General features: G+C 50.9%; 1 protein-coding gene and 1 long non-coding RNA gene across 3 annotated transcripts in view; one reads left to right on the top strand and one right to left on the bottom strand.

The window, feature by feature from the left end:
- The window catches only part of Kcnh1 (potassium voltage-gated channel subfamily H member 1), a 278,882-nt gene extending 264,191 nt beyond the window's left edge, over positions 1-14,691 (top strand). For both annotated transcript variants that reach the window (XM_050148258.1, XM_050148259.1), the window contains exon 11: positions 12,806-14,691. In XM_050148258.1, the coding sequence (XP_050004215.1) occupies positions 12,806-13,663 (858 nt within the window). In that variant the 3' untranslated portion in view covers positions 13,664-14,691. The remainder of the gene's footprint in view (positions 1-12,805) is intronic.
- On the bottom strand, positions 179-12,733 carry LOC126505395 (uncharacterized). Its single transcript, XR_007592894.1, has 7 exons — positions 12,494-12,733; positions 11,391-12,202; positions 8,659-8,779; positions 7,653-7,789; positions 4,889-4,974; positions 1,074-1,243; positions 179-253 (listed from the first exon to the last, which is right to left on the bottom strand). It is a non-coding gene; the product is annotated as an uncharacterized lncRNA (long non-coding RNA).
- Positions 14,692-17,900: the final 3,209 nt, after the last annotated feature.

Raw genomic sequence — 17,900 nt, forward strand, 5'->3', positions numbered from 1 at the left:
CTGCCACTCTTCTTCTCTGTGGCCTCCTACTCTCTCCTTGGACACATTTGCTGTGTCGCCAAGCAACTCGCTACAAAGTAGATCAATGAATGTCCATCCCGTAGTTACAGGTGGAAGCGAAGCAAGGAAGACAGAGATCAAAGGCCTTCCCACTTCCTCATGGGCATGTTACCTATGTCTGAGTACGACGTGTGTTCTTTCATTCTGAAGACTGTTATTGAGTACTTATGGAGTACCAGGTATTAGATCAGTCCTGTGGGGGATAGAGATATGAATCAGTCCTTTATGAAGAAACCAGTCTCAGAGCTTTCTTATACAATACGTACGTCACTGTCTGACCAGGGGAGCTAACAGAGTGAGAAGCGCTCCATACTCAAGTCAGAGACAATTCGAGGCAGATGCTGTTTGGAAAGGGTGTGCACCTCTGGCTGGGGTGATCAGGGGAGGTTTCATGGAGGAAGGGCAGTCCTTAACCTTCTGCAACAAGAGGGAGGGTCAGATCTGTGGGAGGGGCTGAGAGCAAGAGCAGCCTGGACTGAAGGAAGCAGGTACAGGACCCAGATGGGATGGTAGTGGCTGTGGGTGGAGTCTGTGTGAAAAGGATGCCCTCAAAGGGTTGCTGTCTGGGCTTGTATGTCTGGGCTGTTGTCTGTAGAACACGTATCACCATGATCTTAGGTCACATACATATCAACCTGATACCTTGACACACCAGAACAGGTTCTCCTGACATTATGACAGGCTGCAGGGTAGGCGCTTTTCTTCTATCCCAACGACAAGACACACTGATGGCCCTCTGCACAGTCCACCTCTGCTTGTGCAAAACTCTCAGGGCTGGAGAGGGGACTTGAATTAGGTTCCCAGCACCCACATCATGAAGCTCAAAACTATCTGTATCTCTAGTTCTGGGGGAACTGACACCTGACCTCTGTGAAAACTAGCAGACACGTGGTGCCTATAAACTCATGCAGACACACATACATCCATATACATTTTAAAACTCATCCATTAATTACAATAAATAATTCTTTCATAAATAAAACTCATCAAAACTGTAGTCTTAGAGCACAAACCATGGTGGAGGCTGGGATGTACATTTCAGCATCAGAACCACGGTGCTGGCCTGGAGTCCTGCGTGCAGCGAGAGAGCCCTGGCTCCTCATCTTCATCTCACACGCATTCGTGAGTGCGAACAGAGATCAAATTTGACACAACAGATGTGACTGTGGAACAACACAGTTCACTAGGAAAAAGAAATGATCAAAAATGAGAAAGACCTTTATGTTTCTGGAAATAATATGTAGCAGGAAATGTAAAACAACACAAAGCCCGGGAGATAAGTCGGAGGGATCTTTCCAAGGGTAACTAAAAGATAAGATTGGAGAACAAGGGCAGAAGGGGAGGAATAAATGGAGACATCAGGGCTACATCTCAGTCCAGAGAACTTCAAAGATGAGGCAGAAAGAGGAGAGAAAACCCATCTAACAAACTAATACCTCAGAACCCTAGAAGGAGAATCCTCGGCTTGCTGGAGCATCAAACGTGCGCCTGCCTGAATGAAAGAAATCCTGAAGAAAGTACACGGCTGAGATGCTGGGGCCGTGGGGAAAAATACGTAAACAATTCCTAACGCGTCCCTGAGAGACATGTGTTCCACTCAGAGCTTTATAGTCCGTGTGCATCCTTCTCAATCCAGTACTGACAGGTGTAGTTAGACTAGTGGGCCAGCAGCTTCAGAATTTTGATGGGAAAATGAATTATGCTGGGTTGGTTTCTTTTCTCGCCGCTGCGACAAAATGCCTGGTGGAAGCAACTTAGTAAAAGAGGTGCTTGTTTTGGCTTACATTTTGAGGGTCCAGTCCATCACGGTGAGGAAAGTACGGCAGAGGTTGTGGCCAGCAGATGTGGCAGCAGGAGCTGGCGGTTGAGGAAGCACTCCAAGCATAAGACAGCTAAAGCTCAGAAAAGCCAAGCAGCTCCCTTGCGGTCAGCAGCCAGCACACAGTGGGGCAGGCACTGCACTGGGCTCTTGCCAACATCTCTTCTGGCTTTTAGTGCTTGAGGGTAAATATTGAACTGGGGATCCCAGATCCAACCACCCAAAAGATGATCTCAAGGAACAGTGGTAAAGGAAAAACTCATGCGATAGTTTCTGGTGGGGGCCACCTAGATGCCACCACAGAGTGACTTAAAGCAACAGGCACCAGTTCTTTCTCCAAGCGTTACAGACTAGAAGTCCGACATCAGCACTGGTCCCTTTGAGGCATTTGGGAGAAGAGCGACTTCCAGCCTCTTGTAGCTTCTGTTTGTAGTCATCCAGCCTTCACACCAGCGTCTGCCTCCAGCCCCACAGCCTTCCCCTCTGAGTCCCTTGCCAGAGCATCCATCCTTCGGTTTAGAGCCCACTCTAAAACAGAATTAGGTGATTTCAACATCCTTACCTTATATCTGAAAAAACATTCCAAATGTGGTCATATCCTGAGGTCTATGTGTTTTTGAAGCCATAACCCAATATTGCACTAGAGAACACAAAGCCTCCAAGTGACAAATGTCACTCCTGGGGACGTGTGCCAGGCCTGAGGCTCCTTGCCTGCTGGTGCCTTCTCCTTCCTGTGCAGAGATCCCCAAACACACCCCCGCATGCATACCCCATGACTGTGTGTTATTGACAGGGAAGGTTTCTCCTCTGTCTGGGGCTGACCCATCAACCAAGGAGACACCAGCAGAGCACAGAGCATCAGAGGGAAGCCTCTCTGTCAGTCCTAGCCTTGGACAGAGCATCTGGTGTGTCTGTGGTCTGTCAGCACACCTTCCAGGTTACTGCACTGTACACACGTGCAGCCGTGATGGGGATGGTACCCCTCTCCTCGGGGTGTTGCTGAGTGGTCAGACAAGGCATCCTCTTTTCTCTTCATTAACCATGTCCCCTTGGTATGCAGACAGTCAGGTTGCATTGTGACATCATCCTAAGTATCATTACATCTTGTTCTCAGTTACTCCCTACTGCCCTCCCATCCTCCCCCTTCTCTTGGCCGGTCCCTTCTTCCACCACCCCTGCCCAAAAAGGCCTGCTGCTTTCCTGATGTGTGTGCTCCATTGCTCTCTTACTCCTCTCTCCAGCATCACCTTTTCTCTTTTCATCAATATGTGTATATAAAAATTTAGATGTAGAACTGTGTTTATTTGTAATATTTGTGTTTCCCAAGTGTGATTTGCTTCCCTTGACAGCTGATCTCTCCAGTTCTATCCCTTTTCCTACAAATGTTATAATCTTTTTCTTTATGGCTGAATAAAATCCTGCTCTGTCTGCGAACCACATTTTCTTTACCCGGTCATCTGTTGATGCACATTGGAGCCGATTCCACATCTTGGCTCTCGTGACTAGTGCGGCAATAAATAAGTCATTCGTGGAGAATTCCAGGAGAAAGTGCTGAGCCATGTGGTGGTTAGAGGGATCAGTCAGCAAGCCATCTACCGAGTGACAGCGGTCCCTGAGGATACCTTGCTAGCCTCTAGAATTTTCCTGGCTGACCCCTGGGTCTCCTGTTACCCAGGATTGGGCTTTAAGGTCACCAGTTTTTGGCAGGGTGACCAATAACCTGTGGCTTGAGAGAAGCTGTTCCAACAACCAAATGCTAGTGCTTGCGTATCAGAGTCCATCTTGTCTTGATCAATCAAAGTCAGGATCTTGCCAACAGCCATTCCTCCATCCTGTTTAGTGAAAGGGTCAGGCAGCCTCGTGTAGCCAGCAATGGGAAGCTCAGTGGCTGCTCACCCCACCTAGGCTGATGCTACCCCTGGCTTACATGGTCTACTCCAGAATTCTCTAGGGATGTTTCTGTGATAGAGAGCTTGACAAAACATAGGAAGAAAAGATGAGGAAAGGGAGGGAGGGAAGGAGGGAAAGAGGAAGGAAGGCTCACAATTTCAGGGTACAGCCTATCTGGAAATGGAAGCCATGGTGGCAAGGACAGCTTGAGGTTGTGGCATCAGAAGCATCAGACTGCTTGCTCATGTCTCTGCAGATCCAGAATCAGAGAAAGGGAAATTCTGGCCCTTCCCCCCCACCTCCTTGTTTTTCCAGCCCAGGACTAGTGCCCATGGGATGGCCCTGCCCGCATCTTCCCCACTAGTTAACCCTCTCTGGACCCTCACACTCTCAAAGGTGTGCCTCGCTAGTGACCTCAGGTGACAAAATTAACCTTCACATTGGTGGACAAGGGCTTCTGTAAAGGAGGAGGCCCACATGATGTGAGAGAACCTTTCCCTTCTCCCGAATGCCTGGCATTCTCTAAGCAGACAGACTAGGATATGGACCAGGAAGAGACTCTGGCTGGTCATTTGAACAGAGAGGACAGTAGTCACTCTCTGCGGTTAGGGAGGCAGTCGAGCACACTGTCCACACCTAACAGTTCTCTGACCCAGCATTGTCCACCAGAGTCAGCCCCTACCTCTGGGGCTGTGGTCACGGAGACCCTGTTTGCTTTACACGGCATTGTGATCTTGACGTGTGCTGTTGCCCTCACCCAAATCCTCCACCTTTTATCCTGTTTCTAACTCACCCTCTGGAGTCATCTCCAGGGTCACCCCCACAACGAATAATTTGTTGCTAATGCATTAACTGAGCAACTGCCCCCACTTCATCCTGGTGTTATCCCTAGGAACTGTATTATCCGCCGCGGCAGATGAGGAAACAGACTTGGGGGCCATGATCACACCCTGAATGTTGCCTAGAGCATGTGCTCACACCGCTCTCAATCGCTGATTCTGGCGTTGTGAGTCTCCCTTCCTCCCGCATCCTAGCATCCCTGGAGGACAAGGCCATGCCTTATCCCCTCCCACCCTGGGTCCTGAGAATGCAGTCTGTGCTCAAAGAGCACTGGCTGACCTGCTCTGCCTCCACCTCTCCGGTGCCTCCTCTGCTCCCCGAGGCTCAGGGCATCCAAAGTTCTGGACTGTAAAATATTACTGAGGCTGTTGAAGGAAAAAAAACAAAACAAAACATAGCATTTGATTCTGTAATAAGTTGAGGGGGTTTAAAAAAACAAAGTCCAGCTAACTATCTTCCTTCCTATCGGCCATCTATGCTTTGTTTTTCCAAATTTTAAGTTTCTTAGATGGTCTGTTTTATAAATCTTCATGTTTTATGCTCAGCTATAAAACCAGGCAGGGTTACTGATGGAGGGCTGGTGGCTAAGAATATCGTGAAGAAAGCTACGTCACCCAGGCCTGTTAGGATGTGAGGTGAGGCCAAGTCCCCCTGTGATGGCTATGGTCCAGATCAGCACCAGGCTGGGCCTGGCCCTGGGAGGAGAAGTCTGGGCTGGGGAGAGCCACCTACATCAGGAAGAAGCCCTGTGTGGGAGGGTCCCTTGCAGGGAGGGAGCCCTCTGCATGAGGAAGCTGCTCCATGGGGATGCCTTGTGGGAAGAGCCCGCTATTCAGGGGCCTCACTGTGTACTGGTGAGCCCCCCAGCGCTTCACTTCAGAGAGCAAAGCTTTTTGAAGTTTAAGGAAAAATTATTGGAAAATGATTACAAGGGCTGGCCGGCTTGTCCAGTCATCCTTCAGGGACCAGGGCCTAGGACATTACATTCATTGGAACACACACATTCACACCAAAAAAGTCCCCAGTGGCACACAGGAAGTTTTGGGAGCATAGGTGGAGGCAGAGAGGCGCACGGGGTCCTGGGAAGGGCTGTGACATTGTCTCATACTAGTAGGAAGGCAGAATGACAGTGACCTCAGCAGACAGCAGTCCTGGCCTCAGGTGCTTTTTCTGAGAGCTTGGTGCGTGGGCTGGTCTCAGCTGTCACACACAGTCTGTGCACACACAGTCTGCAGAGACCTCTGAAAATCAGCCAGCTAACCCACCAAGGGAAAGTCCCAAAGAGGCCAGTGAGAACAGAGTTAGGGCTACACCAAACCTACGCTCTTTCTGCTTCCCTCCGAGCATGTCAGAATTCAGTATAAAATAGGATAGCTCTCCTTAGGTTGGTCCCGAGTGCCTGTGACTCATACATTAGCCCATGCTAGTCCACTTTCTGTCGCTGTGATAGAACCCTGGTCACAAGTGTCTTGGAGAGGAAGGGATTTCTTTGGCTTATATTTTCCTGTCACTGTTCGTCATCGAGGAAAGTCAAGGCATCAACTCAAGCAGGGCAGGAACCCAGAGGCGGGAGCTGAAGGAGAAACGCTGCTTACTGGCTTGTTCCTCATGACTTCCTTAATCTGCTTTCTTATACTTCCTAGGGGTGGCTCTGCCCACAGTGGGCTGGGCCCTCTCATTTAAACACTGATCCAAAAAAAAAAAAAAAAATGCATGCCCCAGGCCAATCTTATGGAGCATTTTCCCGCTAAGACCCTCCCACCCAGATGACACTACCTTGTGTCAAGTTAACAAAAACCTAAGCACACAGCCCCTACTCATGGAAGGCCCTGAAATGCAGGGTTTTACTATTCCACAGCCAGAGCCCTTCTGAATAGCTTGCTCCCACCCGGGAACTTCCAGTCTCATGGTGTCCAGGCTCCACGTGGCCTCTGTGTGTGGCTAGGACCCTCGTGTACAGTGACCTGGAGGGGTCTCCTATTCTCCTTGGCCTAGTCTGTGCTGTCCCTTGAGTGGGAGTCAGAGCTATGAGAGGCTAGCTAGATCCTTCTCGTGTGTGTGTGTGTGTGTGTGTGTGTGTGTGTGTGTGTGTGTGTATGTGTGTGTGTGTGATCTCTTCCAGCCTGGCTATCATCTGCCCTGCCATAGGTCAAAGCAGCTTTATTCATTAACCAATAAGAGCAACACATATACAGGACATCCCACAGCGTGTGTGTATGTGTGTGTGTGTGTGTACATACATTGGGGTTAACATGTGTGTGCATATGCTTAGAGCAATTTTACTTTATTTTCCTTTAAATAGGATCTTACGTTGAACCCAGAGCTTGTCAATTGTCTAGACTGATGGTGAGCCCCAGGGATCCTCCTGTCTCTCCTTCCAACCGATGGGTTTGCAGTCAGGCACGATCATGCCTAGCCTTTTTGATGTGGGTGCCGGGGACTGAAGCAGGAACCTCACATTTATATGGAAAAGCACTTTACCTATATGTCCATCTCTAGCCCTGGGGACAGTCCTCTGAGGGAGCCAGGTGGTCGATCGTCCCATCTCACCTCAAATCACAAGAGGTTGACTTTTTTTTCAAAGGAAGTTAAAAATAGCGGCTCACAAAGCCTGGCAGCTTTAGAATCTGAGTGTCCATTGGTTCATCTCAAATAACCACATATTAGCAACCTTCTGGGCTCTGGCAGTCGCTCAGCGCAGTCTCAGAGGGATGCAGAGGCATGAATGGCACACAGTGGCCGCCCTATGGATTTTCTCTGTTTCCCAACATTTTAGTAACACTTGGGATGTGCAGCCTTCAGCGTGGGCCTCCCATCCCTAGCCTGTCAGGCAAGAGAATCCATGTTCCCATGAGCTGGAAGGACCCTAGCTGGACCCAAGGAGTATGTGCACATGTCCCATCTCTTCCAGCAGAGGGGTAGCCAGTCTCCAGGGCTGAGTCTTTCCAGCGAGTGATAATGGATCTCTGCATAGTCCCCAGCACCTCTCTGTGGCCACAGTCACTGAGTTTGTTTTGTGGGAAGGAAAGAGCATAGGCCATACCCTGAAGTCCTGCCTCTCACTGTCCATGTGGTCCCGCACAGGTCACTAATTCAGCTTCCTCCACTGTCAAATTGCAACGGTGATTCTTGCAACGCATGCCTCACAGGGAACACTGTATGGCAGGTACCTTTCCGTTCCTGTGATAAGACATCACAAGCAAAAGGAACTTGAAGAAGGAAGCATCTGTTCTGGCTTAGGGTTCCAGAGAGATAAGAGTCCATCATGGCAGAGATGTGTGGTAGATGGTGACAAAGAAGACGGCCAGAACCTGACAGCCTCATCCTCTACTGAAAGAAGGACAGAGAATTCTGGAAGTAGGGCAAAGATTTAAGCTCCCAAAGCCTGCCCTAGCAATATACTTCCTTCAACAACATCCCCTCCGCCAAACAGTGGCACCAACTGAGGACCAGGTGTTTAGATTTGGAGTCCATGGGATACATTTAAACCACCACACCTTAGTTCTGTAAGATAATACTCTTGAGTATGTGGGCTGAGCTATAAAACACTATATAAAAACATATGATAAATTATTAAAATCACTAACTGCATTCTAGAGGAGAAACTTGAACTTATCTAGTAGTTTCCAAAGTGATTTCTTGGGCCATGAAAACTCTTCTTGAATTCTTATAATGAAGCCCACAGAAACAAGTTTGGCACTGAGTTGATGGGACCTAGGGAGTCGGCAGCTTGCTCAGCATGTGGAAGTCCAGTTCTCAGGACCCCTAGGCAGGCTCTTCCACGAAACTGGATGATCTTCTCTAGGAGGATTTAAATTTATACAAAAGGAAAATTCAATAACAGTTGTCATCATTGCAAAAAGTAAAATATATCACAGGCCTCCTTCTAGATACCCTCCTGAAGTCAATTAGGCATTTGAAAGCCAGTCAGACAGAGACAATGGAGTCAGTTGAGTTGGGTCTGAATTGACGAGAGACAACAATGAAGTCCTTCAGAAGTTTGCACACTGCACTTCTGGAGCCCACGCGTGTTGCACAGATAAACCTACCTGTCACCTCCTCTTTCCTCACGGGATCACACACACCAGCAGATTTTGGGGGACATGTGGACAGCGTCACAAACAGGAACGGTCATAACTTGGGCACTGGCATGTTTGGGCACTGTAGACCCTGCGCACGGTGATAGAGAAGGAAAACATGACAGTTTCTGCCTTCAGATAGATTCCGCCTGAAGAAAGTGACCAGCTAGGAAGGGGTTTTCTCACCATGAGTTGCGGAAATGACATGTAGTCACCTGCTGATTGGCACCATCAGAGTGGGTTTCCTAGTATTGGGGGAGGGGAGTCAGGGACAGTTATTGGGGTGAGGACTGCCAAGTTCAATCTTGGAGAGCTCAGTAAAGACGAGTTGAAGGGCCAGGGTAGAATGTGGAGTGAACCAACCTGAAGTTATCTAGCCTGGATGAGGGCCAGGAGAGTTGAGCTAGGATTGTACCATACAAGCACGATTGGCTGATTCTTAGTTTGGATCAATGTAGACCCACCAATGAGACAATGCGTCTGTAGGGAAGACCCCCCACATCCTCGATGCCAAGGCTCAACAGTACTGAGGAGCCTTGTAGCCTGGGACAGGAAACTGTGCAGAAATACAGAAGGCACCCCACCCCACAGACTGAAGGACTTCTGGGAAATGCTGCTCATCTGAAAAGAGGGATTTGGGGAATTAGATTGTATTTGGAATTGGACATTCTGAATACAAGGCTGGAGATATGGCCCTGCAGATAAGAGCACTGACCACGCTTCCACAGGACCTAGGCTCTGTTTCCCGCACCCACATGGTGGCTAATAACCATCTGCAACTCCAGTTCCAGGGCATCCCACTACCTCTTCTGACCTCCATGGTCACTGCGTGCACATTGTACATGGGCATACATGCAGGCACAACACCCATACACACAAAATAAATCAATCCCAATTAAAGGAATTCTCAATACAGCTTTCCTCCCAATACAGGTTCCATGATGCCTTACAAGAAAGCACGGATTGGGACTGTGTCCCCGCATAGCATTGTAGAAGTCCCATGAGACCCTGTGAGGGCTGGGTAGCCATGCCTTCAACAGGAGCCTTATCGGCACAGGAAGTACTGGGGTTACAGGGTTGGAAGTCTCGGCCCCATTGCCGAGGCACACTCCTGCCTTGGGGAACTGTGAATGTCTCTGGGCAGATGGGCGAGTGCTGAGCCTGGTGACACAGACCTCATTGGTACCAGCTGCACGCAGACAGCCCTACCCACTCTATCTAAAACGCTCGTCAAAATGCGTGGTCATGGCTGCCGCTGGCCCAGCTTCCGCTAATGACTTCAAACCAGCAGCTGAAATCAGACAATGGCCCTGTACTCCACATCAGCCCTTAGCCTTGTCCTGTGTGGGGGAGGGGTGCTGCTATCCAAAGCCTGTGGGAGCTTTGGTTCCCCTGACTCTTGGTGCAGATGGGCAGCCTCAGACCTCTCTATGAGGAAGTATGGACCTGAAGACCAGGATCCCAAGGAGAAACCTTTGCTGAAGTGTTGGGCTGGCCCAGACCATCCCTTCAGATGATGTCTGGATCCGTCCTGGATTCTGAGCCAGGGCCCATTGAAGAGCACAGCACAGACACCCTTCCTGTGCACACTTACGCGGATGCTTTTATGCTCTGAAAAGCCTGTCTGAGCACTGACGTGCAGGCTCCCCCGGGTGAGTTTTGTGATGCTTTCTTGACATCAGCAGAACTCCCCTCCCCAGTCCTGACACAGCTCATCTGAAGCCTCAAGGACTGCCCTTGACTGTCCACACAGAGAGAATAACAGTGTGCTCCGAGCCAAACCTTTCCTGTTACGATACCACGGCCTCTGGAGTGTCATCTTTCCAGGTCAGAGGCATTCTCCCTCTGGCTCATGAACCAGTATTAACTGTGTTCATTCATTTATCCCACAAATATCGAGAGCTAATCGTGGCCAAAGCAGACTGACACTGTTCTCTTAGGTCAGGTGATAGGAAATTTAAAGTCAAAGGTAACAAGGCACACAGAGTCCCGCTCTAAGCCCTTACGGTTTTCAGTGGGCGTAGATACAGATACAAACAACTGGCGTCTTGTTCAGCGGGCAAAGGCCATGGAGTTGGGAGGCAAATGTGCTGTAGACACTGAGGACCACGGTTAACTCCAACAGCCGTCACAGCCTCATCTGCTTCCTCTCCATCCAGCCACTTCTCTCTGCTCCCTTCTGTGAAAAGGGAGCTCCATTACCACGAAACAGGGGTGCAAGACTAAGAATAAGGGCAGAGGAGCTGGGTGAACACAAAAGATGTCAGAACTACAAGGCAAGAGGACTGAGCTCAGTGGGACGAGGCAGGCTTTCTGCGGGAACTTGTTCTGGGCCTCAGCTAGAGCAGACTTGGAAACTTGACAAAAATCAGTGTAAGGCACCAGGGGGAGCAAAGCAGTCGCTCTCCTGTTGCCGGCCCTCTGCTCTCTGATGTCTGAACCTGGGTGTCTTTGGCTCTCGCTCTCTCGAAGTGGATAGGATTCTTCTGAGTCCCCTGATTTGTACCCACAGACCTAGGCAACTCATGAGGCAGGGCCACGGGAGGGACATGGTGCCAAGGAAGGGACAAAGGGAGTAGCCCTTCTGCTGGTGAAGTCAAGGACAAGTTTGGGAATAAATGAGAGACATGCTGTCCAGTGAGCACCAGAAAGCCACAAATGGAGACTCATGCAAGTAGCCTGATGATGTGGCATCCACTTACCTGCCATTGACCTTGGTGTGAAGCCATCTGGTGACAGGTGCTTTGACCAAGAAGTTGGGGCAGAGGCAGCAGCCAGTGACACTGATTGCTGGGTGAACACTAGGCTCAAGCGATCTGAGTTTATTGGGGTTCTCCATGTTGAGTAAGGTACACCCTTCTTGTGGGTCGTATGTGAGAACCTGTTGAGTGCTGTTACCAGAGAATGCTGGACCAGGGCCCTTGGAGGATGCGGGGCAAGTTATATCTCATGTGCACCTGGGTGGTTCAAGGAACAGGGATGGCAGAATTGAGTGCTATGTATCACACAGTTGGACGAGAGGACTTCTTTAGTGAAGACGTCAAGCCCTGTGAGTAAGACACCCCTCTGGAGCACATGGGCAAGGGCTTCACCAAGACCTAGGGGGTCTGTGACACATCCTAGGACAGATTCATGGATGGTCCGGGGTTTCCTGCACAGGCTCCAGGTGCTCCAGGTGAGGAAATTGGAGAAGCTGTTTTTCTGCACCTCCAGTCAGCACTCAAAGAGGGCATCCTGCCCCGGGTGTTTTCCGCAGGGTCAGAGCATATCATGGAGTCTAACTGCCACTATGACATGGCTGCAAAGGACAAGCGTCCTTGGGGCTCAGCTGCTGGCTGAGCAGGACACCTGCCACTGTGCAGTAGAGATGGTCTGGATGAAGGGATAGCAACAGACCTGGTGCAGCGGCTCAGATGCAAGACCGCAGAGACAGTTTACTGTGTTATGCAACGTCCAGACACTCTGGGTCTTGCTTCCATCGTTTTTAAATTGGGATGCCGTGTATCCCGGTGACCTTGTAAAAAGAAGAAATGCATGAGATAACACAAAAATGCCCAAGTGTTGGCTAAGTTATTGTTAAAGCAAGCATGGGTTTAAGGTCAGGAGTCTTTGCTCTTAGGTTAACCCAAAGAAACTAGCTTGTGATTGTCATAGCCACCCACATCCAGACCTGTGGACCGTACCAGTGGTGATGAAAACTGACCTTTCTCACACTGCGCTGTGGCTTAGACTCAAGATGTTCGGATTTTGTGACCGGAATCCCTGGGGCTTTTTATCTTAGGGACTCAGGGGTTTTCTAACTTACTAGGTGTCCTGGGAAGACGCAGTTAGGCAGGCAGCCTTCCAGGCATAGGTGGACTTTGGTCCTCCTGAGCTGAGCCAGATGGCAGTGAGAGCCGATGCTCTGCTGTTGGGGAGCTAGAAGAACCAGGACAGAAGAAAGGTGATCAGTTAATCGGGAGGAATGGCCCCGAGGGCCTGCAGAGCTGTGAATGTGTTGTGGGCTGCAGCCCTTGGTGGCTGTGTTTACCGCACTGACAGGGGATGGGGGGGCTGACTTGGCATCTGGAGCTCCTTCCACCTAACACAGGGTGTCCTCTCCCCCTCCCCCCCCCAGATTGTGTTCCGGAAGATCAGCGACGTGAAACGGGAAGAGGAGGAGCGGATGAAACGGAAGAATGAGGCCCCCCTCATCCTGCCTCCTGACCACCCCGTCCGGAGACTGTTCCAAAGGTTCCGTCAGCAGAAAGAGGCCAGATTGGCAGCAGAGCGAGGGGGGCGGGACCTGGATGACCTAGATGTAGAGAAGGGCAACGCCCTCACGGACCACACCTCAGCCAACCACAGCCTGGTGAAGGCCAGCGTGGTCACCGTGCGTGAGAGCCCTGCCACGCCTGTGTCCTTCCAGGGGGCCTCCACCTCCACAGTGTCAGACCATGCCAAGCTGCACGCTCCAGGATCTGAGTGCCTCGGTCCCAAGGCAGGCAGCGGTGACTGCGCCAAGCGCAAAGGCTGGGCCCGCTTCAAAGATGCCTGTGGGAAAGGGGAGGACTGGAACAAGGTCTCAAAGGCAGAGTCCATGGAGACGCTGCCCGAGAGGACAAAGGCGTCAGGAGAGGCCACGCTGAAGAAGACAGATTCCTGTGACAGCGGCATCACCAAGAGCGACCTGCGCCTGGACAATGTGGGCGAGGCTAGGAGTCCCCAGGACCGGAGCCCCATCTTGGCGGAGGTCAAGCATTCTTTCTACCCCATCCCTGAGCAGACGCTGCAGGCCACAGTCCTGGAGGTGAGGCATGAGTTGAAGGAGGACATCAAGGCCTTGAATGCCAAGATGACCGCCATCGAGAAGCAGCTCTCTGAGATACTCAGGATACTAATGTCCAGAGGGTCTGCCCAGTCCCCTCAGGAGATGTGTGAGATCTCCAGGCCCCAGTCTCCAGAGTCAGACAAAGACATTTTTGGAGCAAGTTGAGAGGATCATTGACAAACAAACTATCAAAAATCAAAGACAAAAAGCCCTTGCCCTCGACGCCCCTCACCACACCGCCCACATGACCAACAATTTTCAAAATAAGCTTTTCCTGTCAGGAAGTCAAAGTGGGACCAAAGGGCACGGTGTGGCTGTGAGGTCTCTGGAAAATATAAGCAGGAACGCGGCCAGGCGCCCACCCTGCAAGATGGCAGTTGCGTTTCACCAACTCCTGAGAGCTGGGGAAGAAGGAGCACGCCGTCAATCTGAAGAGTGCTTCCTTTAGAATGTCTTACCAATGTGATGGAAGCCAGCCCTGGAGACACTGGTGGGAGAGCCCCAGGAACCCCTCGGGAACAGCCCTCTGAAGACCACACCAGGCACCGGGACTTCTGGGCCTTCACCACCCCTGTGCAGCCGTGTATGACGTCACCACCTGTTTTTCTATTCTCGTCATTTCTAACAAGCTCTCGTTAAGGGGAGCCTGACGGATGGGAGAGCCTTCCCACTTTGTGGCAGAGGTGGAGAGTCTGGTACTGTACCACGGACATGCGGGCTGGGCTCCTCAGGTTTCCTTGCCCAGAAGAGGTGAGGCCAGGGTAAGCTGAGAGGGCCCTCAGCTCTGAGCGGGCTCTGTTGTGTGGTCCACAGCCTGCTCTGTGGGATGGTTGATGTGGATGCTCCCAGCTCCAGATAACCCCCTGGCACTGAGCCAAGCTATAGACCTCACAACGTGGGACTCTCTGCTGCTTCTCCCTCGTCCTCCTCCTGAGCTTGCCCAGGGTGTGGGGCATTTAAGAAAGGGGCAGGAGCCCGGCAATGCTTTCCTAACAAAGCAGACACACACACACACAACCTCAAAAATGAATGTAGCAAGTACTAGCTTTCTATTTTGATTCTCATGGGATGTTTGTCCAGTGCATGGGATCATTCAAGGTCACATGGGAGCCACAGTTAGCCTTATTTGAAAGTCAACCTATTTCCTACTCTAAAAATAATGGCAGGACCATGATTATTCTCTTAGGGAGCTGGAGAAGAAGAATGAATGACACATTGGCTTTCAAAATGTCTCAGTGATTAGCTGGGGGGGGGGCGGGACAGTGGAACTGTGGTCTGGGGGAAGGCTGAGGCTCAGAGCCACGGCTGCAGGGCCATGTCTGTGGCATCCAAGTTCCCACACCATGATGCTCAGGAACACTTGCTGCCTCAGTCACTTGAGGTCTTTTTCTTGATGGCACGCGACAGAACACAGGACAAAGGAGCTAGCTCAGGTGCCCACTTGGAGGCTATCAGGGAGGGATGTAACCCTACCCCATGAGCCTGGAAGGAGCCCTTAGGAGAGTGAGAGCCACGGGTGCTTCTGCTTAGCATTGCTTGGCTGTCGCAATTCAGAATGCCAGCCTGTCTAGGGAACCCGCCATGCAAGACCTGCCCTACCAAAGATGCTTAGTGTTCTGCCCAGAGGCCAGGACTTGCTGTGTGGCTGTCCATACAGAATGGATGGCACTGGGAAACCAAGGATGTGACTGCATGTAGCTTTTAACACAGTGCATAGGGCCGGCTCCTGGCATCCCTAGGCCGAGATTCTAGTTGGACCAGTGTCAGATGGCAGCATTTAAAGATGCCCACTGGTGACCCACAGTCCCCTGAGCTGCCGCCAACTACCCCTTGGGATAGACTGAGACACTGGAGTCCCATTTGCCGCTGCCCCCATGAATGTCCCACTCCTCACACATACTCAGTAGCCTGGTTCTTAGCTTTGGAGCACTAAGCTTAGGGTAGGATGGACCCCATGTCGGACAACACTCAGCCTCGGGAGCACCTGTGCCTAGAGATCCTTCTGGAACTCTCTTGGACTTAGCAAGCCCTCTAGCACTGGGCCAGCCAGTGGACAGAGGCCTTGCTACTCCTTGACAGCTCTTTCTGAGGGGTGAATCTCCTTCAGATGTGAGGGATCCAGATGCTGGGGTGCTGGAGAGCACGCCCTTGTGTCATGGGACAGATAAAGCTTCAGGCTGTACTCTGGGGTCAGTCAAAATTGAAGTCCTGTTAGGCTGAGGTCCACACTCTGCAAGGGGTGCTGCTCATCTTGGGGTTCTAGGAGTCTAGGACCTAAGAGTTCCTGAAAGTGCAAGTGACAAACACACGTGGTGGCTTCATGCTCTCCACTTCTATAGCATTTTTGCTACGATTGCCTTCTCTAAAATAAAACATAAAGGAGCCAACCCATCTCTCTTTCCTTTCCTGGTAAGCATTGGACCGGAGCTTTTTTGTGCCAGCTTCACAAGGACACAACAGGTGTGCCTTGAGCAAGGACCATAGGCTTCAGATACCAATGGCCCGCACCTTTATGTCTTAGCCACGATCTGCTGAGGAGAGACTGGGTAACAGACTGAACAGTGAGATTTCAGAAAAAATGGTGTCCCCTTGGAGGGGACGGGCACAGAATGTGGTACACAGCTGTCCAGTAGGTGCCGGCCACCTGGTCAGCTGCTGTGGACGTCAGCCAGAGTGAAGCTCCATTTCCCAGTGCCTATCTCGGCAGGCTAGCTTAAAGGGAGCAGTCCCACTTGGGTGGATGAACCCGCTTTCTTCCTGAGGGCGTGTGGTAGAGTGGGCTAGGCATCAGAACCAAACAGCAGAGCCAGTGTTCTGGTTCTGGCAGGCACACTGCCTCGCGAGCTATGCCATCCCAAAGGGAGCTGCGGATTCCTCCACTGGGCACACGACAGGCTTTGGGATGCCCTGGTCTAGGCACAGCTAACCCCATTTCTCTGCTTCGTTCGTACTGGAGCAGAGCCTGAGTGTTCGACTGCTGTGCCCAACAGTTGCCCCCCAGCAGGCTTTGTTTGTTTGGTGCTGGAGGTCAAAGTCACACCCTTGCCCATGCCAGGGAAGAACTCTACCACTGAATGATACCTCTGCCCCTTCCCCAGCCACCTTCTAGAAACACATTTATTACCTTGATGTCTTGTTATCTTGTTCCTAGGGCCTCGTTAGCCTTCACCTCTTAGAGCCTGTGCGCTGCTTTCACAGTGAGGATGGTTGGGCAAGGAGTAGAAATACCTTACCCCACCACGCACAGGCTTCAGCTTCCGAACCCCTGGGTGGAAGGAGGGAACAGTAAGACAAATGCCAGGTACGTCCTGGTTGGGGTCGGGACTGAATAAACTCTGGAGAAATACCTGTCAGCGGCAGGGCCGCATCTCCTCGTCACATGGACATCTTACAGGTACACTCCAGGGCCTCTCGGGAGCCCTGGCGAAGGTACAAGTTGTAGATGTACGCGTAACTAAATTGTTTGTACTCCGTTCTGCAATAAAGATGTTTCGCCTTAAGACCCTTGAATGGAATTCCAGCTGCAATGAGGGGTCCCAGTGCCCCCTGTCTCCTCATGTTGCTTAGAAAGGAGGCCTGCGTAGATCCCCTCAAGTTCTTGGATGGCCTCTCCTACCTACCTGGCCCTGTTATGGTTACTGCTCCATACACTGCCTTTTTGTTCGCTTCAGTAAAAACTGTCTTCACCAGCTCCTGTGTTCTCCATCTGGAGGAGTCTTCAGTGTTCATGAAGCCCTGACCCTAAACTCCTAAGGACCACTTTCCACCCAAGGCGTTGGTGTTGAGATGCTTTCTTTGCCACCGCCCACCCTTCAAAGGAATCAATGTGAATTTACCTGCAGTTTAAGAACTTTGGTTTCCACAATAATGTATCAGAACCTTTAAAGATGGCCTCGAAATTCCTGCCAGACCCGGTAGAGGCGTCTCCACCTGCCACTCGGCCTTCCTTAGAGCCACACTGACGGTGACTTCTGAGTCCTTGAGGAGTCTGCAGCTCTCCTATCAGAAGACAGACTGCGTTTATGGTGAAAACGCAACACCCCTCATGAATGTAGCCTCTCAGTATTCAGACACTATCTGTGTATCAATTGGAGACTGTCCACATCACAAGGACATTTATACCCATGAGCAGTTCGTCATTCTGGGGCTTCTCTGTGAACACTCTCCATCAAATCCTGCCAAATCCTTTCTTGGGTTTTTAGTTTCTTTTCCCCCTCTGTCCGAGTGAGCATGAATAAACCGAAGTGCAAATGAGCAGAGGCTATTTTTGTGATCAGCTGTGGGTGCTGCCAAGAGCTCCGTTGTGTGGCTGTGGCGCAGGGATGATTTGGGCGCTCCGTGGATGATACCCCCTTCTTGACATTTTTAAACAAGCACAAATGATATTTGTAAAAAAAAACAA

The sequence above is a fragment of the Alexandromys fortis genome, unplaced genomic scaffold, assembly GCF_014885135.2.
Source record: "Alexandromys fortis isolate MF-2015 unplaced genomic scaffold, M_Fortis_MF-2015_v1.1 scaffold_62, whole genome shotgun sequence".
In the NCBI taxonomy this organism is placed as follows: Eukaryota; Metazoa; Chordata; class Mammalia; order Rodentia; family Cricetidae; genus Alexandromys; species Alexandromys fortis.